The 22,874-nt window shown below is 43.1% G+C and overlaps 2 protein-coding genes across 5 annotated transcripts in view; one reads left to right on the top strand and one right to left on the bottom strand.

Annotated features, from left to right (window-relative positions):
- The window catches only part of LOC102305858 (E3 ubiquitin-protein ligase UHRF2), a 40,356-nt gene extending 34,937 nt beyond the window's left edge, over positions 1-5,419 (bottom strand). For both annotated transcript variants that reach the window (XM_005941545.2, XM_005941546.2), the window contains exon 1: positions 5,063-5,419. In XM_005941545.2, the coding sequence (XP_005941607.1) occupies positions 5,063-5,215 (153 nt within the window). In that variant the 5' untranslated portion in view covers positions 5,216-5,419. The remainder of the gene's footprint in view (positions 1-5,062) is intronic.
- Positions 5,420-10,383: 4,964 nt separating this feature from the next.
- Positions 10,384-22,845, top strand: LOC102307067 (uncharacterized protein KIAA2026). 3 transcript variants are annotated; one of them, XM_005941551.3, is made up of 10 exons: positions 10,384-11,074; positions 11,591-12,293; positions 12,760-12,960; positions 13,078-14,696; positions 14,789-14,850; positions 14,972-15,061; positions 15,167-15,282; positions 16,891-17,099; positions 17,307-19,331; positions 20,157-22,845. In XM_005941551.3, the coding sequence occupies exons 2-10, from the start codon at positions 11,602-11,604 to the stop codon at positions 22,130-22,132; spliced, it is 6,990 nt and encodes a 2,329-aa protein (XP_005941613.1). In that variant the 5' UTR covers positions 10,384-11,074; positions 11,591-11,601; the 3' UTR covers positions 22,133-22,845. The 3 variants fall into 3 exon arrangements, with proteins under 3 accessions (XP_005941613.1, XP_005941614.1, XP_042077616.1); XM_005941552.3 differs by having other exon boundaries at positions 11,568-12,293; XM_042221682.1 differs by having other exon boundaries at positions 10,384-12,293.
- The last annotated feature ends 29 nt before the right edge of the window (positions 22,846-22,874 follow it).

Raw genomic sequence — 22,874 nt, 5'->3', positions numbered from 1 at the left:
TGGCGATGTTGCACGAGAGTGTGTGTGTACGTGCGCGCGCCCTCGCCTGTGAGTGTATCACAATGTCGAATGGAATAAAATTAACAGCTACGAACAAGGCTAAATTCTCTGCTGAATTTCGACAGCCCTTTAAAAGACTAATGGCTTATCATACCAAAGAAAACACAAAGTATAATGTCAGAAAGAAAGAAAAAATCAAACCGAGATAAGACAAAGACCTGTAGCTGCTGTAAAAACATGCTGAACATCTACACTCTTCAGATTACTCTTGAGATATTAAACCACAATCCCTTTTCTGTTTCAGACCTCCCATTGTGAAACTAATCTGTTTATATTGTTTTGAATATACACCCAATAATACCTATAAAAGAGAAAAAACCGGGGTGTGTGTGGGGGTGGTGGTGGAGAGTGATTTGGTAACTCCATCGTTCGCTTTTCTACCAGCGTACTGTCACACAGCATCACAATGTATGACTTTAAAGGCTTTTAATACACGAATCACTCTGCCATTAAAGTAACTAGGCAACCTGCTTAGTGTAAAGATGAAAAGGTGGAATCAAATAAACAGACCAAGAAAGCAACGCAGCGCATTTAATACCAGCACCAGAAGGTCTGAAGTGACGGTGAGAATGAGGCAGAAATTAGCCTCCTTGCTCAGGCAGACCACCCTGCTCCGGCACAATTTCTTCTTTTTCTTCACCCACGCCCCATGATGGCAAGGAGTTGAGCAAAATAGGTCAAATTACCAAAAACAATGACACGGGGTGTGTCTGCTTCCCTGCAACATAAAGGCTTCCATCTTGGCTCTTTTATATTCTTCAACCCGCCCACAGTCATCCAATCTATTTACCAAAAATCCCCTGCTCGCCAGCACAAATTACCTAGAAAGGTGACAAAGGTTACTTCCACTTGCAGCTCTTTTATAACCTGGCGACTGCTCGCACGGCGGGTTTTAACGAGAAGTGTGCGGGCAAGGTAACATATGTCACACTGTGCTGCTTTGCATCGTTTATATAAAGCAGGTCAATTACTTAATCATTAAATTATAAAGAGGACCAGTCCTCTTTGGCCACATTCATTCAAATTAAACAAGTTTGCATAAACATGAAAATCTCTTTGCTTGTTGCTCCTTTGATTACAATTCAAAAGTTGTTGGGGTTTTTTGCCTTTTCTGTGTTTTCAAACATTTTTAAAACAATCTTTTGTGGTTATCAGAAAGCATCTGTGCATAGTTAAGAGTTTAATGGCCTTTAAATTAGTCTACATATTCAAATAACGTATTACTCTATTTGAAAGTAACAGAGCTTGCATTGCAGCGTTAAACAGGTAGGAAATCTGATCTCACCAAGCAGGCTTTTTTTAGTGCCATGAGGTGGAGATGTAGAGCTGTGAAAACATGAAAGCCTATGGTTGTAGTTTAATGGCTCCCTTTGTATTTGCCCTTTGTCCAGTCTATCAGTTGGAGAAGGGTGTGACTGTGTGCACTCAAGGCTGCAGAAAACTCAGCTTCCCTTGAAATTTTCTATGAAATCTACAACTTAATAATAACAAAAGAAAACCCATCAAGTGAGCAGGCAAAACATCAATCCATGTGTAATCAAAGAGTAACCATATCTAGGTCACGGCAAGCGCCTGTGTGAATGGGAGCAAGCCAATAACCACAGCCCGACAACAGGGCAAGAGCAACAGTGGAAGACATCCCGACTCTTTGCGCATAAAACATGTTGCTGCTTTGGTATTAAATTTTAAAAAAAATAATACAAGCTTCATACTTAAATCAAATAAGTGCAATGCAAGCTGAGCTTGAAACCACTTGAGGAAAAAGTCAAACCTCTAAGTAAATGTGAAGCCTGCTGCAAAATGAGTGTAGGCGCTGAGCAGAAAGGCCGCACGGCCAGTGGAAGGTGTGTGTGAGCCTGCTCGCGAATGTGACTGACTAGAGACGTTCAAAGTGAAACAGAGACACTAGGACCGCTCGGCGAAAATGCAAACAAACAAAGAAACATCAAAACACCGTGGCAAAGTTGCACGGCTTCTGGCTTGAGACCCTTCCGACTCAAGGGCAAGCTTGAGTCTGAACTGGTAAGGCAGCGTGAGCACTGAGCTGGAGGGAAAAACAAGACGCCATTTTGAAAAGAGAATTAGACCGAGTTGCTCTGCTACAAGTCTAAATCCTAACACAGAGCGCAGGCACCACTGTGCGTGTAAGGGCACTAGCCAGTGCATGTTGCGTGTCACTGGCTCATTCCATGCATTACTTAACACATGGAAATCCCCCAATCAACGCTCTCCACTTATTTTCCAGTGAAATAAAGGAAGCATAGCATCAGATTTAATACACAGGCCTAGCTTTTGCAGCCACAGCTACGACAGTACATAACAACTGCAATGTAACAGCTCATTAATTGTTCATCGAGCAAATAGCACTACTATACTTTATCTACTACCCCTGATTAAATCACAAACAGTTTAAAGAGGAGCAGTTTGCTTTGTGCTTGGTAGCTATTATGGATTTTATAAAGAAAAAAGGTGCTAAGAGCACTGAAATTAGTTTACTAGCCAGAGAGGCGCAGAGGTGTAAAAGCAACTACTCAACCATCGCTTTCCATCACAACAGTTTGTTCTTATTTGATCTGCCGTAATGAGTGCGCAACGGCGAGCTAGGCTGTAAAAATCTGCCTACAGTTCTCGAAGTTTCCTTTCACTCTGTCGTGCAGTATATGCGGCAACAAAAAAAGACACAATAAAATCAACCCATTGTGACACGCATGAGTCAGAATCGAGCGCCTGTTATCATTTAATTAGACAAAGAAGAAGAAAGTTAGGCCCGCTTGAAACTACAGAGGACCATTTTGCAGAGGAATGCCTCGGCCTATAATACAGCCTGACACATGTGAAGAAGGAAGCAAAAACGAATGTAAACAAAGTGAGATCAACATATCATGTAGGCTGCCTGCTTCCTCGGGGCTTTTTCGGCTGGCTGACTCACACTGTGTTAATATCAGCTTTGTAATGTTATGCTAAAACTCAGTATAAATCAAGGCACCAGTGTCCTGCCAGCAGCAAGCATCCTCTGCTTATTACTGATAGTTACAGCCAGTGATCTTTCACGCATTACACACCTTCAGATATCGCAGGTCACGCTGTTATATTTGGATTCTTTCATGTCTTATGCACATATATTTGAAGCAAGACAGAATAATTAAGACCCTGAACTCAAACGTGCAGGACTTGAAACGCAGGTGATAGTCATAGATTTTCCTAATGCTTTTTGCATAGACTCCTTCAACAGCTACAAAAAGTCTGCATGCATGCGTGTGTGATAGATCGTAAAATGCGCCAGCATGCATTAAAATAAAGAAATAAGCACAGGCTGTGAGGCTGTGAGGCTGCTAGCTGCACGCGACCGTCCGCCATGACACACACAAATGTGCACGCCTGTCTCATGGAAGCTGATTACAGCTTTCACGATCGTCTTCATGGAAAGCTAGTGATAATGATGATGAGCTTTTTTTTCATTAATATGAAAGATAGATAAATTGTGCACTAAAATCTTGCAAGCCGAAGCCAATTACCACATATTCTTGCCATATTCTAGCCTGAAAACCAATCAGATATTGTCTTAATCTCAAATTAGTCTTGAGCTCTTTATTTTTGTAACACTTCCCCTTGAACATTGCTGCTATCAGGTGTGACATACTACATTACCATGCTTCCACTTATATCTCAAAAAATCTTACATTTTGCCTTTTTTTATGAAAGCAATATAAAAAGCCAAAGTGGTCTATGCGGGCAGATTAAATTACATACAATGTAAATGTTAGATTGTTTACATAATACTTGTAATAGTATTTAAAAGCACACACTAAAAGGTTAAAGCCATATTTATTTAGCTGAGAATATTTAAGAACACACATTAATGCTTTTCTTTAACATTTGACATATCATGCGCTACAGAAAACCGTTTACTATCATGTAATAAATAAGTAATGGTGCAATTATAATAAAAGATAACCTTTTAGTAGCTTAGGTATAAACTCTTGTTCTAGAGCCTGGACTGTTGAAGTAATAAGGGGCACATAAAAGAGACTTTGTTTAATATGAACTCCAACACAGTTTTCTATATATGCCATATTAACTGTGCATTTATAATATAAGTATTAGACTTTTATAGCGGCTAAATAAATACTGGATCAATGCCTTGCAAAGCAGAATCATATGGCATTGAGGACAGGCTCAGAGTCTGGACCCCAGTTCTGTGTCTAATCCAAAACATGCCTGTGATCCGTGTGAATCTGGATGTTACAGAACGCAGTGTGTGCACAACAGTGTCAGGCAAGGCAGACAGGGCAGGCAGGCAGGCATGTTTACAGTAGACAGCCCTCACTGTCCTCACTGTACAGTGAGAGTACCGTGGTGACGCCACATTGTAAACACTACACTTGCTTTTAGATGTCAGGGCACGTGTTGTACTTCCTTAAAACCCACCACGAGCGCAAACACAACACAGGATCAATAAAAGCTTGAAAAAACGACTCACCCAAGTTAGAAATACAGTGCAGATATACGTGAGCGTGTTTTCAGGATACTTAAATGTACAAAAAAGAAAGAAAGAAGAAAAAAACTGTTAATGGGGTGCACATCTGTGAGGGATGTGGGCTGTTTTGTTTGCACAACACTACTTTCGTTCTACATGGGGATACAGAGCGCGAGCTTCCCTATTCTCTCGCGCGGCAATGTAAACAAACATGTCTACTGTGGTGGGACATTTGTTGCATGCAGCTCTCCACAGCACCAACCTAAACAATGTGGGGAGGGGGGACAAAAATGGGGAGGCACACGCATCCGTGCCGTCCCAGAGGACTGCTGCACACGGTGTACCCCCGGTTCTCTCGCGCAAGAACTATTGGCGAATTCCTATCAAAACAGGAAGCTCGCAAGGGTCCGAAACGGCTACAACACTCAGAGGAGGACCGCTCCAACGAGCAACCCGTAACCCTCTCGCCAAGCGTCAAAAAAACTGACTGTTGCGTGACGGGGTGAAACAAAAACACGGCTTTACCTGTTTCCCTCGGTAGAAGAGGCGCTGCTGTTGCGGGCTTACATTGAAGATGTCTTGTATTTTCAGGCGTAAGGACTCAATTTTTGTCAATCTAGAAAGATCATCAACGGTTCGTGTCTCCTTCCCGTCTATAGTACGAACCTGGATCCACATCGTTGCGCCGCCGTCTTACGCCTCAGATAAACAACAGTTACAACGGTAATTCGGGGCAACAAATTGTTTTCCCCCGCCCCAGGGTTAAAGATTTTTTTTAAATGGTCAGTGTTTTTTAGGGCTTCATTGCGTTTTCCTCTGCAGAGGTAACGTCTGACTGGCTCGCGCAGGAGGTGCCTCACATGAGGTCGCGGCGCCAAGCAAATCTCGCGAAGTAACGTTAAGCACAGTGTGCAGTTTTAAAGGCACAGCTCCCCCTTTTAGTCTAAAAATAATGGGGGGACCATTTGAATTTGACTTCTTATTGTGTACTTACGAGGTCAAGTTGGCTGTCTTACAATAATACTGCGGGGTTTGCGTGAAAGGCTTAAATACGTAATAACGCAGCAGGGACTTAGGAGTGACATAAAAGGCCCTTTGCAGTATAACACAAGTACAGACCACCGAACAAGCTTATGGTATGTTTAGCAACAACACGTGGGGGCTATATGTTACTATGTGTGACGTATGCTCCTCGGCCTAAACCAGGGTCCTATAAAGAAGTCTACAGCGCTGAAGACTTCAATGAGCCATACTGCAAAGAGTTCTTCAGGTTGTCTAGAGGTCTTTCTTGAGGCCACTCGGTGCTTTTTCCACTCATTTTCAGTCCACTCCTTGTACCTGACCATTTTCATAGGGATGTGTTTGTAGGTTGTTTTGACTTTTTTTTTTTTTTTAATTCAGTTTAGTTTTCATTCAAAAGGTTTTGTTTTAGTTAGTTTCATAGTTTGTTTTCATCTTTTTCTTTTTTGGTGTATGGAGGGCATATATCAGAGAAAAGATTTGGGCAAATCAGTGCAGATATTACCATAAAAACACTGAACTTTTTGAAAACAGTTTACTCAAAGATTTTTAGACAGCCAAAGTCTCAAGAAGTATGCTCATCAATACCACATCGGGCAGGCTGTAATAGAATTTTAGCATATTACCTCTCTATTTTTTTTAATTTAACTATAATGACCCAGTAAACCACTTAACACCAATCTAAAAATTAAAAACTTAGCCTAATTTTGTTTTCTTTTTCTTTCTTTTTTAGCAGTCACAACTGATGTCCAACATATTTATATTTCCAAGTGGACCATTATAGCTTTTGCTATACTGGTCCATTTGATAGTCATATTTTATTAGATTTTTATTAGATTGGGTGAAGGAGATGGCATCAAGTGTTGATTTGGAACGACTTACTCATATTGTCAGAGCAAAGGGAGTATATTTGAAGAAATATGGTTACCTTTAATTGAGTTTCTGAGACATTATGAAGGGAATTAATTTAGAAAATGATACTTGGTGCTGAGTTGTTTTGTATTTTTTTTTGTATTTATTATTTGCTCTCGTCTTGTTTTGTTTGTTTTACCCATGCTTGATTTGGTTTTATTTTATTTTATTTTTATCTATATTTGTTTATTTTGGGGACTATGTTGTTTAATGTAAATCTTATGTTAACTGTACGATTATCGTTTGCTTGTTCTATAATATAAAGCTTAATAAATATATTGTTTGTTTGTTTTTACAATCAGACCAGACAAGACCGGGGGACAGAAAAGAAAAAGAAGAAGAAAGAGAAGTGGGGGGGAGAAAGTTAACAGAGGAAAGGGAGAGAAAATAGAGAAGAAGAGGGATAGAGAGAGAGAAAAACACTGAAAATCTGCTTCACCACCTGCTGAAAAAAACAAGCAAAAACACAGTTTGGAAACCACAGCAACAACCAACATATGCATTGCTAACAGTAAATAAGAAATATTAAATTTTATTGAGCAGCATACAATATTGTGTGCACACCTGCGTGTGTCTGCAGGACCACTGCAGGGGCAATCACCTAGAAAAGAGGTGAGGAGAGCCCTGGAACGGGGGTCACTCAGCAGCCGTGGGTCAGAAGCCACAGGGGGCCACGTTGATGAGCCCACAGGTTCCATCAGCAGCTGGCTAAGCCAGAGCTGACCCAGGCCCAGAGACCTGAGGCCGCCCCCAGTCCCCTTTAATCTGGGGTGCAGACAAGAAGGTCCTGCAGTAGCAGGGAAGCCCAGACCCCAACCAGACGGCCAGTTCCTCTTCCCAGCCCCCTGCCCCAGACGGCAAACAGAGAAGTGGGTGTGAGAAGACTCCATGCCTCACTCCGCTCATGTGTGGTCTTGATGGGTGCTGTTCTTGAGTGCATTTAAAAGAGAGGCACGGTCCCAACAACCCTCTGTTTGATTTCAGCTGGTGACAGCTCGGCCCCTCCCAGGAACCCTCAATGTCTACATGCGATTTAAAATTGAGAAGTGGGCACCGGCACCAGAGGTGAGGCTGAATAAGCAGACCGTCCTCTGGATGCCGTTCAGTGTGCCGACCACCAAGGCCCTATATATACTGAGCCTAGTTTAAGGGCTGAACCAGTGTTGTGTCTACACATAACAGACAACTTACCAAAGAACCCTTTTTAAATTTTTAGGCACTTTGTTACTAGGAGACTATCACAAAAACACACCATTTGTTTGTACTTTTTTAGTAAGTATTAACAAATACTAAAGACAGCACAGCTTGACAGACATAAATTTATATTTTTGCACCAACAAGGGGTTTGCCAGAGTGCTATTAGCTGAAAATTTGACATATCTCAGCATGGTGTGCAGGACAAAAGAAGATGTAGCAGGCGTGAGAAACTATCTAAAGCGGGTAAGCAGTATATGAAAGTCATGTCCATAAAAACGGGAAAAAATCCAGCAAAGACCTGACACAGGACCTGAGAGATACATTCAATTCCCAAAAGTATTCACTCATCCAAATCATTGAGTTCAGGTGTTCCAATCACTTCCACGGTCACGGGTGTATATAATGAAGCACGTAGGCATGCAGACTGCTTCTACTGTTTCTTGTGAAAGAATGGGTCGCTCTCAAGAGCTCAGTGAATTCCAACATGGCACTGTGATAGGACGCCACCTGTGCAACAAGTCCAGTCATGAAATTTCCTCAATCTGAATATTTCACAGACAACTGTTAGTGGTAATGTAACAAAGCGGAAGCAATTGGGAACTACAGCAACTGAGTCATGACGTGGTAGGCCATGAAAAATCACAGAGCGGGGTCAGTGCATGTTGAGGCATATAGTGCACAGAGGTCAACAACTTTCTGCAGAGTCAGAGCTCCAAACTTCACATGGCCTTCAGATCTGTTCTTTTTGTTCAGTATGTTCTGGGGTGACAAATCATGGTTCTTCATCTGGCATGCCGATGGAAAAGTCTGGGTTTGGCAGTTGCCAGGAGAGCGGTACTTGTCTCTCTGCATTGTGCCAAAACAATGCCGACAGAACAGTTTGAAGATGGTCTCTTCGTGTTACACACAAAGCAAGGTCCATAAAGACAGAGATGAGCGAGTTCTGGAAGAACTTGACTGGCCTGCACAGACTTTGTGCAGTGCAGTATACATTTTGCTCTTCAATTGATCCATGTTTGCCAAAGCTTCATCAGAAATTATTTCAGTGGAAGGGTGGCTGTCAAGAAATGATTCTTACATAAGGAAAACAGGGAGAAAAGGATGAGGTATGCCAAATTACACAATAACTGCACTGAAAGTCAGTGGCAACAGGTTTCATGGAGTGATGAATCCAAATTTGACATTTGTGGTTTAAATTGTTGTCAATATTAGGAAAGACCTAAAACACAGCAGAGGTTCTATCGTGTTTGGGCCCACAGTTCAGTCAGTGGTCTTGGGGGATCTTGTTAATATGGATTTATTAAGCCAGAAAAGTACCATCAGATTTTGATCGACAATACAATATTGTCTAGAAAGACTGACTGACAAGAGCATAACAATGATCTCAAACAGACTAGCAATGCAGTAAAAGCATATTTGGAAAAACAAACAGTGGTACGATATCAGTCATAGATTGGCCTCCCCAGAGGCCAGACTTTAACATTATTGAAGCAGTGGGACCATCTTGACAGAACAGAGTTTTAGATGTCTTCAAAAAATCTAGAGAACTATTCCTGAAGAATATTAAAAGAAATGACAAGAAAGCTTCTTGCTGTGCTGAAGAACAAAGGTGGTCATACGAAAATACTGACTTTCAAGCTCTTTAGAATTGTATCAACTGTTTTTGTCTTGCATACTGAATTTCCATTAATGTTTGCATATGTATCAGTTAACTTTGGCACCTATTCTAAGTTTCATCTTAAAAATATAAAGAAATAAGGGTGACTCAAGAGTTTTTCACAGTATTGAATTTTAGTCAAACCTTCCACCTTCTCACAAGAAGGCCTACAGCTGCATCACTTTGAGAAAGATGCTGCTCTTGCTCCAGCAAGGAAACCAATTGCTCTTCTTTTTTCATTTATATTTTCACTTAATGACACATGGGATCAAATACATGCATTATGTTCTACAAAAGCATGCGGGGCACTTAAAATGCAGTCATAGTATCGCAACTATGCTGTAGACATATGGAAGCAATTTCTTGACCATCTTCAGTATTTCCAACCGTCTGGTTATCCCTTTTACGATTTACTGGAGAAAGTACACATATTTTCGTATTTTGTGCTTTATCTATTAGTCGGATTTTCTTAATGTATTTCTTAAGTGTCATATAACTCATAATCATCCATTATTTTGCGCCAAAATGAGGGCCCATACTGGACTGAAAACCCACCTTTTAGCTGCGCTGAAGTCTCTGTACAGCACGGTTCCCTGGTGGCATAATTGCTTAATTAACAGTTGTCCCAGCAGGAGACCTCCTCGTTGTCAGAGTTGCTCATTTTACTGCGGCTCCATGTCACGTGCTTTGTTAATGTAAACCTATGAGTTGTATTACATGTTGTGCTAAATCACACTCTAATTACAAGTATAGCCACAATGTGATTTGGGGTAATTAATAAAGAGGTTAAGGGACGACCTGAGAGATTAAAAGAAGGGAAATTTTCACTCTAATCACAGGCGTGTGACGCTCATCTGCCGTACATTGATCTCTAGCGACATCTACCGGCCAAACGTGAGACGTGTGCGTTGCAGAACTTTACGTCGTACACGAACATTCTTTTATATCTCATCTAACTTATTTAAAGGCGCTTAAGCCCTTAAGTGTAAATGAACTTTAAACGGTGTCATTCTGTGCATTGTGGCTTTATCAGTTGGTGGATTTTTACGCGTGTATTAATTTGTGTAATGATAAGTGTCTCAGCGCGTTCGCATTTTGCACGACGATAAGAGACATACTTATAAAAAGCTCAATGATACAGCATCGAGTGTGTGTAATGTATGTGTGTACCCGCCTCCCCCCCTCGTAAGAAATAAACAAAACAAAACAACGGTTCGGCGTGACACGGAACATGCTAGCTGCGTCAAGCTGCGCACATTTGCATCGAGGGCACGCAGGATGGAAGCGAACTGGACACTTCAGTTGTCTTCAAACAACCCAGAGGAGTCAGTTACTAGCTTTTTGTAAGCGCTCAGCGTTCATAGTATACCTGCCACACGGTGTATATTTGACTCTGAAGTGAATGTGTACATTTTTACCCGCCATAAAGTAGCTGTCAAGTTGAAAACCTAGCTGGTTAGCTGGGTAGCTAGTGACAATGAACTGTTATGCGTTTTGAAACAATCGGCTAATGCTCCGTTAGCCGTCCAGTTGTCACTGACATCATTCCGTGCGATGGCGACATGATACGCCCGCTTAACTTTTTTACCTGGACATGTAACCGCTGCAACATTTTCACCATGGAGAGCAAACGCAGCAATTGCAGGCCCTAGGCTGGAAACAATAGCAAAGCTAGCAGAACTAGCAAGCCTTCGTGGCTGCTAAGCTTGCCCTGCCTGGTGCGTCTGAGGAGCCGAGCTGAAAACGGCGAGGTATGTCGTTGAACCAACCAAATTCTGTCTGTGGTCACTTTGTTTTGTTGTTATTTTGCACGTGGTCAGGATGCGAGGAGCGATAAGGGGGTGCCCTTTAGTTTTTGTTGAAGAACAGGCAGAGCAAACTTTTGTTTGCTTACCGTTATTCTGACTTGATTTTGCGCTAGCGTGTGAACAGCTAACTTCGAGTTAGCTATACACTGATGCAGGGAAAGTTTTGAAAGATGGGGCATTTAGGGTAAGATAAGTCACCCCGCTAATTCTACGAGGTAAACACCCCCGCGTTTTATCATGTGTCTCTGATAATGTGTTCACTGTTCATGACATCGCTTAAAATGAAAGCAAACTTAGCTCAGCGATGTTGGGCATCAAATTAATTTACAGTTTTCCCATTTTGCGGTTTTTGGGGGCTGTATAAATGCATTGTATATTTGACCAAGTCTATTCTTTCATCACTGAGTGTTATTTGTAAAATAAGAAGTCGCCATAGGTGACACCTGTCACCCTCTTCAGGCGTCAGTGCTATGGATCAGGAGGACATGACCGAGCAAATCACAGCAGATGTGACTGACCGAGACTCCGCACCTCCGCAGCTCGCCTCTGACATCGTCATGTCTTCACAAAGTCAAAAATGGGTGCGCAGCAACGCTGAAAACACCGGCTTGGTTATAACAGAAGAGGGGCTCAGTAATGGCACCTGTGACGTTGATACAGTGGTGGCGTTGTGCTGCCCTGGTCACAGTGGAGATCTCACTGCAGAGGGTGACCACCTGGCTCTGAGCAATGATGGTATGTCAGAGTTTTCCAACAGTGACCTCTCACTGCCTGAAGTCTGCATTTCCACCAACAGCAATACCTTCGAAGAGGACATGAACTATGAGGTCCAGCAAGCTTATAGGATATTTACTGGCTTTCTTTTGGATAAGCACAAAGGGATCACCAGCCCATTCCTCTATCCCATTGGCCACCAGGAGGCCCAGCATGGTATCGGAGGGGTCAAGGGTCGGGTGCAGTCACAGCTCAGGCAGTCGATGTGCTTGCGGAGGATGGAGGAGAAGTTTGTCAGCCAGGAATACGAGACCATAACAGAGTTTGTTGCGGACTTCAGACTGATGTTGGAGAACTGTTATCGCTACCATGGTGTGGACCACTGGATCTCCAAACAGGCACAAAAGCTGGAAATTATGCTGGAGCAGAAGCTGACGCTGCTGTCCAGGTAAAGATAATGAAACTACACTCTTGAACAGATTGCTGCGGAGAGAAATGTCCAAAGTATTGTAAAGTTGCAATCACGATCATACCAAAGGTGTTTTCTGTCACTTGGATTCTCAACAAGTTGGTGTTTCACAAGTTTCCAGTCAGTAATTTATAATAATAGTAATGTTTATATTATTTTAAAATAAAATAAAATAAAATTAATAATAATAATAAAAAGTAATGTTTATAAAGTAACGAGACAGCAAATTATGTCTCAACCATCTTATTTAGTATTTATTTGCTTATTAATAACAAAATGTACTTGCATGTTACAGTTATCCCATTTTAAATAATTGTTTGTCTGTTTGATCACATTAGTAGTGTCAATATACTCAATGTTCATTTGGTTTTACAAAGTAACTTTATTCGTTTTGGTGTACCCGGCTTTTTGTTTTCCTTTTTTCTTTCTCCATTTGTCAAACTAGAACTCTGCGAGAGAAAACAACTTTGGCAGTTACTTCTAAAGGACGTTTTGGGGCAGAGGAGGAACGGGGCACGGGGGGCACCTCCACACGGCGGCGATCCACACCTCGTAGCCTTGCTACGATCACTGTCGGTGGGCACGAGTCGATCATGGTGCAGACCCTGCGGCTAGAGGAGCAACAGAGGGCCAAGGAGGAGAAGAGGTGAGTGAATTGCTGAAAGGAAAGACTAAAAGTCTCCGTTGCGTGTTGATTTTTGTGATGATTTAGTGCAAAAGTAAAGCAGAGTTTAAAACCACAACTATCCCTTTGCATTTGCAGGCAACGTGAGCTTGAGAAGAAAGAGGCTGAAGAAATGTCAGCCAAGGAGGTGGAAGAGTGGGAGCAGAGCTTGCTTTCACTGGCTTTTCCCCACACTGTGCAGACCCTCTGGGAACTCCCTGCTATAGGACACTTTCTCTGCCTAGCTCAGACTGCCCTCAACCTCCCTGAGATCATATTTTTTGAGCTGGAACGTTGTTTGCTGATGCCCCGTTGCAGCCTGCTCCTCTCCAAAATAATGTCTTCCCTGCTCTCGCCTCCACAGAGGAGGGCCACACTGCACCGCCGGCCTACGTTGCCTTACAGGCGATGGGAGTCAGAGCTAAGGCAGCGTGTCTTAGGCTGGTATCGAACCATTGGTGCCTCCCGTGATCAGCCAGGTCGCGCTGAACAGCTGGGACTTTGCCACCAGTTTTTTAGCACCCTAGGGGAGGTTAGCCCTTTAGAAGAGAAACCCTTCCACTTGTTGCCCTTCTATCAGCGAGTATGGCTTCTGAAGGGGCTATGTGATCATGTGTATGAAACACAGAAGGATGTACAGGATGCTGTGCTCGCCCAGCCCATCCACGAATGTAGGGAGTCTATCTTGGGCTATGACAGCAAGGAGAATACCTATATACATTTCCCACATTTCTGTGGCGCAGACCTGAGGATCTATCGCCAGAGCCCCAGCACACCCCCAGCATTCCCATTTCCTTCGGTATGGGTGAAAAAAGTTGATTTTAAGCCAGGTACGGAGGATGAGTCAGATGGCATGCGGGATGAGGGCAATAAAAGTGATAGGGGGTGTTTTGGAGTCTCCATGGACACTGTAGAGACTGGTAATTTGGGAAAACGGAAAAGAGAGACATTTAGTGTTTTCAAAAAAGAAAACGAGAAAGAAGATCAAAACAAGTTAAAGTTGTGGTCGCTGGAGCAGATTTCTGAATTAGCGTCCTCTGATGGAGACTCTTGTGAAGACTCTAAACTGGACTTAAAAATACACACAAACTCACTGCGCCACACACACATCAGTCCCAGTGAAGGAGGTAGTGTAAGAATTCATTTAAAGCAAGAGACTTTAGATGTGGAGCAACAAGCAAAGAGAATCACAATAAAACAGGAGCCGGGCTTGACACTGGGTGCGGTTCGCACTATTAAAGCAGAAACACAAGAGCCTTGTCTGAATGTAGGGGAGCACAGCTACACAGGCAGGTCTCCAGCTCGATCTGTGAATCTGGCCTCTCCAACTAAACCGTTGGGAGTCAAAATGGAGGGAGGAAGTCCCACTCAGGGACACCAAAGATCTTCGTGTTTTGAATGTTGTAAAAAGAAAACTAGCAGTGTTAAATCTGAGGAGTGTGGCTTCTGTTGTGGTCCATCAGAGCTGGCCACACAGCTGTCTTCTGAGAGCACTCAAAACTCGACTGAAGAGAGGGCGAATGACAAAATATGGACTAAAAAAAAAAAGCGGAAGAAAAAGCGAGGGAGGGAACAGCTGCTGAGGGTAAAAGGAGAGCACAAGCAGCTACAGCATGTGGACAGGATGAGGCTGTCCCCAGCTGAGGCTGCCAAGTCTACACTGCGGAAAGTTGGCACAACAATCAAGAGAAAAGACAAGAAAAAGAAACATAAAACAGGTGAGGGGAAAAAAAGATTGGTAATGATGTCGCTCCTGTGGCTTCCGTCAGTATTACATCAAAATCATTTGTGTATTAATTATTTCTGACAGGTAAAAAACCTGAATGTTCAAAGAAAATCAAAGAGGAACTTTCAGCTGAGCCCTCATTCAAGGTAGTCAGATTCACTGTACACTCTGATCTTGTTCCTTTGTTAATCTGTTTTTTCCTATTTTAATTTTAAACCTGATTTAGTCCTTGACAGTTTTCTGTGCCCTTTTTTTCCTCTTGTATAGTTGGTCTGCACCAGTCTCGAGGAATTACGCGAGCTGATCGGTAAGACTGAAGATGAGCTTGATGACCTGGAGAGCACTAAAAAGAGATTGGTAGGTCACAGTCATTTTTATTAAGCAGAGGGAAAAAAGTTTGTTTCCTCACATTTCAGTGTTGCCCACTCACTTAAGGTTTCCTTTACATGTTTGAACTCGCAGGGTCGGTGGTACTATAGGAGAGAAGCAGTGAAAGACCTCCATAGCACACTAATCAGACTACTGAATGAGCTCTCACCCTGGGAACCCAAGCTTGTCAAAGCACACCAAAGGAACAGGTTTGACGCTTACACAATAATTGGATTTATTCTTCATTAATATTTATGCAAGCTCACAGTAGGTAGGTTTGACCCCCTTTTGTCTTTAGAGCTTCCTTAATTCTTCATCGCACAGCTTCAACAAGGCAACAAGGTGCTATAAACATTGCTCAGAGATTTTGGGCGTTTTGACGAAATAGCATCACACGGTTGCTGCACACTTGTCGGTTGCACGTCCATGGTGTGAATCTCGCTTTCCGCCACATCCCACAGGTGCTCTGTTGGATTGAGATCTGGTGACTGTGGAAGCATTTGAGTACAGAGAGAACTCACTGTCATGTTCAGGAAACCAGTGTTAGACCATTTGAAATCTGTAGTTGGTGTGTTATTCTTCTGAAAGCAGCTGTCAACCATCACCATCACTGTGGTCATACAAGGATGGTTTGCAATAATATTCAGGTGGGCTGTGGTGTTAAAATGATGCTCAACTGATACTGAGGGGCTCAAAGTGTGTCAGGAAAATAATATACGAAATAATATATTTTGTAGCAGAAATCAATAATTGTCAGATCAGGCAATGTTTTTCCAATCACCTATTGTCGATTTTGGTGAGCCTGTATCATTTGTAGGCTTCTCATCCGTAAACTCTCTCCGTACTCTTTCACATGGTTCTTGCGTAGGTGGTAGAAGAGGTTTGTTGTGTTTGAGTCTGTGGTGGGGACCGGTTTGTGGCATAATTTGAATAGTACAGTTTTCTGGTCCGTGTCAGGCTTTTCATAACCAAACCATGTCCATGCTACAGAGGTCCTTCTGTTTGGAGCTGCCTGGTTCTGCCCCATCTTGACTGGCCATGCTGGTATTCTCTGTGCCTTCATCCACACGGTGACCATCCAAACGATGAAAACATATTGCTGTAAACAGTGTATTTTGCGACACCATGAAACAAACAGTAGGGTATAATATGAAACGATAGATGTTTTAATTTCGTCGTCCGATATATTTCGTCATATCGCAAAACCCTACAGTCAGATATGCTTTTTTTTCATACTTCGGCTGTAAGGCATGGCCATTTGAGGTACTGTTGCCTTTCTATCATCTTGAAGTAATCTGGCAATTGTTTTCTGACTTCTGGTATTAACAAGGCATTATTAATCAGAAAGCTGCTGCTCACTGGATATTTTCTCTTGTCTTTTTTAGTCTGTTCTTTGTAAGCCCTAGAGAGGGTTGTGCTGAAAAATCTTACTTGACTTATCTTTATGCTGTTGCTCCTTTTGAACTTCAAGAGGTCATCTTGTCTCAGTCTACGTGCCTAAATGCTTTGAGTTGGAAGCATGTGATAGGCTTGTTAGCCATTTATGATAACAAGCAGTTAACCTACTGCAATTAATAAATTGGCCAGTGAGTGTTTATTCAAATACATTCAAATTGAATTTAAGGTTTACCATAATTGAGTTTTGTTGGTGTTGTCTTCTGTTTAATTTGTATTGCTGGTCTTAATGGTATGTTTGCTCATTTGGTGGTCGTCTGTCCAGAACAAAGTATAATGATGACAACTTTATTTAAACAGCTCATTGTAATATAGCATCATTACTGAAGTCTTGATTTTTTTCATTGTTTTTCTATTGTCAGGCTCCGTTTGAAGAAGGAATTTGATGATTTCAAGAAGCACCCAGAGTACAGTAACTTTGAGCGCGAAGAGAGCAATTTATCATCATCATCATCTGATGATGATGAAGAAAGGGATTTAGGGAAAGAAGTTCCTTCACTGTCAGATCATTATGGGAGATCAGAAGAGGAAGACATGGAAAACAGAGTTCCCAGAGGTCTCTGGAGTGGAGGTAATTGCGCTTGAATCTAACGTTGTTGTTTTGTTTACTGAAATGTAAGATTTTCCTCATTCTGTAGGCAGTAGTGCAGTCAGTTTACACTGTTGTTAGCTTATTTGACTGTACTACATGAAAGTCACTGCCTATTGAACCTTCATAGGCAATTGTAAAGCTTATAAATCAATACATCTCTAATAGACTTTTCTATTTTCTTCTCAGAAAGCACTAGAGACATTAAGGCTGAGTCTACTGGAGAAAACACGGTGACATGTGTACCTCCAAACCACCTAAAACACCCTCAAGCCAGTGCAGAGAGAGGAATTGGTCTGTGGCAAAAAGATCAGACTGTAAGCAGCATAATTGCTTATGCCGACTCCAGGTCACAGTCGAGATCTGACCTGAACCCAGCAAATAAATCCAGGGATTCAGCATGGGCAGAAAGGGTAACAGCCCATGCTTCAGCGCCTCCCAGATCCCCCATCCTTCACCCAACCATTGGACTACCTAAGGGCTACACGCCCATCCCCACCCTGCTGGCTAAGAGTGTGGGAAACAAAGTGACCTTAATGAATCGACCTGCTGATTGCCCAGGTGTTAACAGTGAAGATGAACCGAGCAAGAGGTCTTTGGTCTCCCTGCCTACAACTGCAGTAGCTAACACCAAACTTTCAAAAGCACAAAGTTCTCCATCCAGTTCCCAACAGAACAAGCAACAGATTCAGGTACGAGGACCACAGCAGACAAAAGCCCCTGAGCAGTCAGAAGTGGCCACTGTGGCAGCAGTTCTTCCTAAATCTCCACAAGGCAAACCAACACAGACTGCACTTAAAAATCCAGTCCAAGTGGTGTACAAGGTGCCTGAGGGACTGGGTCACCTTGTAAGGAAAGACAACAATAGCCCAATAAAGATCTCAGTTCAGCCCGTCCTGGGCCAAGACACTGGAGAAAAGACTGTCCAGCAAGTAGTGATTCTGCCTTCTAACCTTCTCGTTCATAAAACTGAAGCAAAGTCTTGCTCTTTAGCTCAACAACAGACTAAAGGCTTTCAGGCAATAGTTTCCAAAGTGGCCAGCTCTTTTTGTATGTCTACCGATGTGCCTGGGTTCAGGATTCCTGAAAACAGAATTCCTGTTCAACAAGTGGCGCCCCTAAAAGATGCCAGGACAGTGAAGACCCCTTCTCCTTCGGTTTCACCTCGTCTTCAACACGGGGCTCTAAACAGAGCAGGATCTAAAGAGACACAGTTATGCAGTGTCCAAGCTAGTGCTTCACACGATACCACACCAAACACAACCTCCATCCCAGCAGTTTCAAATGCAGTTTGTACTGAGCCTGAGAAACCTACAGACCCGAAACAGGAGCTGAAGACTGTGTGCATCCGTGACTCACAGTCAATCCTGGTAACAACTAGATGTGGCAACACGGGCATTGTCAAGGTCCAGACATCCTCAGACCAAAACACACTTGGCTCTGTACATACCAGTCCAGTCATCACTATCTCGCCTCAGTTTAAAGCCTTCCTTCTGTCCAAGGCCACACAGTCTACTTCTGCTCCCACTCAGACCGCACCTTCTGTTGTCCAAGCAATGACAATTTCCCAACCCCAGCAGCAGATCCATCCTGTGTTAAAAACCCCTTCCTCTCTCAAAAATACCATGCTCACTGCAACCACTGGTAGTGGTATAACATGCCCAAAAAGTCAAACTACAGCCAGTGCTGTTGCTGTAAGTCAGGGCCTCAGTAGCTCAACTGGTTCTACAGTTGTGACAAACATTTCTCAGCCAGTCCACACACCTGCTGCTGGTTCTCATTTTCAAGCTTCAGTAGCTAATAGCAGTGTTGCCGTGCCACTACAAAGTGGCTCAGGGTTTTCCCAAGCAGCCACCAGCAAGACTGGTATGAAACGCACCACTACAGATGAAGGATCCCAAGTTACCAAATTCATCCTGGTTACTCCATCTTCATCCTCATCTTCAAATGTAGCTGCATCCAAAGGGACACCCTCCTCCCCGAAGCCAGGTCCTAGTTCAAGACTCATGTTTGTCACTCAGCCCGCATTGACATCATCAGCCACCGTCATTGGAAGCCTTTCAGCACCGGCAATGGCAACGTGTGCAAGTGGACAGGGAGCAACCACTTCATTATCAAGTCAGACTCTGAAGATGGGATTAAGACCAGGAAAACCTGCTAGAAGTATCAGCTTGGAGCCATTGTCCAAGGGCAAAAACATCACCCTGCCCCAAGGTGAGTTTTTGTTTTTTTATTATTATTATTATTTGTTGTTTGTCTTGGGTTGGCTCAATTTTGAAAACTTTGTAAAGTTTATGCGTATAACATGTATCTCATAGTGGGAGAAATGCCACACTATCCAATGTTGGCATATAAGTAAATCGAATGTAGCAGAGCAGGTGAAGCTTTTTAAGCAGTGAAGTTGGTGAGCAGGGATCTGCTCTGAACCCCTTCTTGGTTGCAGTGGTGATAGACAGGTTAACTTGAGGTCATGGTTTGGACATGTGCAAAGGAGGGATAGTGGATTTACTGGACGAAGGATGTTCAAGATTGAGTTGCCATGTGGACAGGAGAAAACAAGGAAGATCACAGAGAAGGTTCATGTATGCAGTGAAGAAGGGCACAGAGAGGGTTGATTTGAAAGAATGGGAAGAAGATAATTCGTTATGGCAGCCTTAAAAGGATGCAGGCAAAAGAAGAAGAGAAGATGGTTTGATAAATGACTTACCTGTGATTTTGATAGTGATTACAGGAATGTGTGCTGCTCTTGTCTTCTGTAGAAAGCATTATCTTGTAGAACAACTGAGGACAACACGTCTTGGTCATGCTGCCTTCTTACTCAGTGTGTGTGTGAGTGAGTGAGTGAGTGAGTGAGTGAGAGAGAGACAGCATGGTTATATGATGATGTCATCTTCACAGTTGGTTTGGCTTGGAAAAAAGACTGATGTGTTGGACTCGCATTGTTGACTACTTCACTGTAGTGCTTGATTCGCTGGAATCAAAGAAACCTTTTCCACCACAAATTTAATAAATATTTTTCTCATCTTTATGTTTCACCAGGTGTTCAAATCCAGTTACCAGGGAAAGCAACTACTGGACAGACTACTTATGCCCTGTCACAGTCTGCTTCCAAGTTCACACCAGGGTCTGTTTCAAATGCATGTGGTCCAACAACCTTCACCACTACCACTGGACTGGTCCCAGCAACAAGTTTAAATGCCATCACTAGTTGTTCTTCCCAGCTTGTCTCTCATGGATCAGTCAGCACCAGCTCTCACCTCCAGGGAATCCCGGCATCCTCCTTGATGTCACAAACAGGCTGTTATACATCCATAAACACTGCTGCTGCTCAGCCAAAGGGAAACATGATAAAGAATGATGTTAATATCCCAGGAAGCGTAGTGTCCATCACCACTCCTGTTCAGACAGCAACTACTGTGGAGAGTAGGCCAGACCGAACTTCCACACTCACTCTTGATTGTCAGAGGAGTATCGGTGAAGAAACCACTTCATCCTCCTCCTTCTCTTCATCTCAGTTTGCTCGCAATAAAACCCAACTCCCTCTCTCCTCTGCAACAACCACCTGTACCCCATTCACCACCTCTGCAACCAGCACAATCCAGCAGAGAATAGTCATTAACACCTCTACGCCACTTGCTGCTGGCACACAAATTCTCCTCAACAATGCACGCTTTGTAGTCCCTCCCCAGGGTTTGGCTCCAGGCAGCCACGTCCTTATCATCTCTAGCCCTGCACAACAAGTGCCTCCTGCCAGTCCTACAAGCACTGGACCATCAGTACCTTCTCAAAGTGCAAGCCATGCCATGGTAGCCCCCAGGGCGCCAGTTTTACCCCAACCCCCAGCCAGGCTGCCTGGTGTCACAGCTGTAAGTTCTCCCTTTGTGGCAAGCACCCCTGCTGTCGTTCCACCGTTGCTGGCAACCACTCCTAATGTCTTGTCACTAAAACTAACAGGAACACCTGGCCTGGGCTCAAATTTGTTACCCAGTAAAACAAATGTAGTATCGGCACTTCCTAGGTTGCCAACTGCACACGTGGGTAACTTTGCGTTACCTCCAGTAGGTACATCCACTCTGGTCTCCCCTACAGCAAGGTTAGACAGTGTACCAACTGTACCAGTGTTAACAAGTGCCCCTTGTCTTGGATCAGCACAGGGCACAGTCAGACTAGCTGCCACTACACAAGCAAAATGTTTATCAACCATTTCACCTGTAGTAGCACCCCCCTTGGCCAGATTGTCGGGACCTCTGTCATTGCCTGTAGTACCCAGGCCATCAGCTGTTACCCTACCCAGCCCTGTTATACCAGTTCCTGCACCCCTCTCTTCGCCAGTAGCACCAGTAATAGCAGACACACCAGCTTTGCATGGTTCTCTTCCTACCCAGCATGTGATTGCAGTGACAACCCTAGGCATACAGCCTCAGCAGACAGCTGTCCGATTTGCAGCACCGACCACCGCTCAACCACAGGTTTTAATGCATTCAGGGCTGAGCAACACATCAATCAAAAAACAGACCCCACTCGTGCAAACCGTGCCTGCTGGCACACGGACACAGGTTTTGCCAACTGTGGCTGTTCCACCAATCATCAGTGGAGTCTCTAGAATGCAGGCACTGCCTGTTGCTACTGTTCCACCCATCGGAAGCACTGTCAACACATTTGAAACAGCAACTGTGGAGACCACATCTTCATCCAGCACAACTGTAATAATCACTCCAGGTCAAACAATCCCATCGAGTAAAACGAACACCACCATCCATCCACCTGTTGTACTGACCAATCAGACACTTGGAAAACACTCTGTGGAGACCTCAGCCCTGGGTCTGCATACAAGTGTAGCTTCCAAGATGCTCATTAGTCCCGATGGGGCTGTTTTGAGCACTGTTCAGCGGCCGGTCAGTTCAGCAGAGCTGACTGAACCTCGGGATGCACTGGTGATTTGTACCAACAGTTCCACTGGAGCACTACAAACACATGATTCCTCTTTACAGCCTTCAACGGCAGACACAAAGTGAACCAATTAAAGTGGAGTGTGAAAGCTCAGACACCACTTTTCAGCTGCTTAGTTTTAGCAGGATTCACATATTTTTGCTTGTTTTAATCCTGGTTAAAGAACTACATTTTCAGCTTTAGTTTGACTCCTAACTTAAAGTTATGCTACATTAGGTTTCATCTTCTGATTTAATTGTCTTACATGTAAACCTGCTCAGTCAGACATGGTGAAAAATGTATACTGTGAAGAGTTTCTGGAGGGGGACACTACTAAGGTTGCCCTGATTTCAAATGTGTAGACCCTTCCTTGAGTAATTACAAGTGTTATAACCAATTGATACAACAGGAAGGTAGATGAAATAGATTTCAAGTTGAGCTTTAGCAGTTTAGCATTTCAGTCCCAGTATTGTTTACGATTTATCATTACAACTTGCTCTACTTTTGTCTGTCAGTTTGGAAAGAAAAGAAAGGAAAAATCCATCAGCATCCAGTCTGTCATGTCCTTATTTTCAACTAGTAACTATTTGAAAGAGGCATTTTACTTTTTAGAAATAAACTACTAGAGAAATTTGTACTACATATTTGAGCCAATATAAATGTTTTAAAGTCACATTTATTTATTTTTACCATATAGATTTTTTTCCCCCCCCAAAAAATAAAAAAAATTACTAGGTACATTTTCATGGAACAATTCTGGACGATACTGCATGGAAATAAACAATGCAACTGTCCCAAACAAGCGTGTCTGCTTTCTTATCCTCAGAA

This window comes from Haplochromis burtoni, unplaced genomic scaffold (assembly GCF_018398535.1).
Source record: "Haplochromis burtoni strain Fernald_Lab_line unplaced genomic scaffold, NCSU_Asbu1 Contig_72, whole genome shotgun sequence".
NCBI lineage: Eukaryota > Metazoa > Chordata > Actinopteri > Cichliformes > Cichlidae > Haplochromis > Haplochromis burtoni.
The sequence above is the reverse complement of the archived record's forward strand: the minus strand, read 5'-3'. Positions and strand labels throughout refer to the sequence as shown.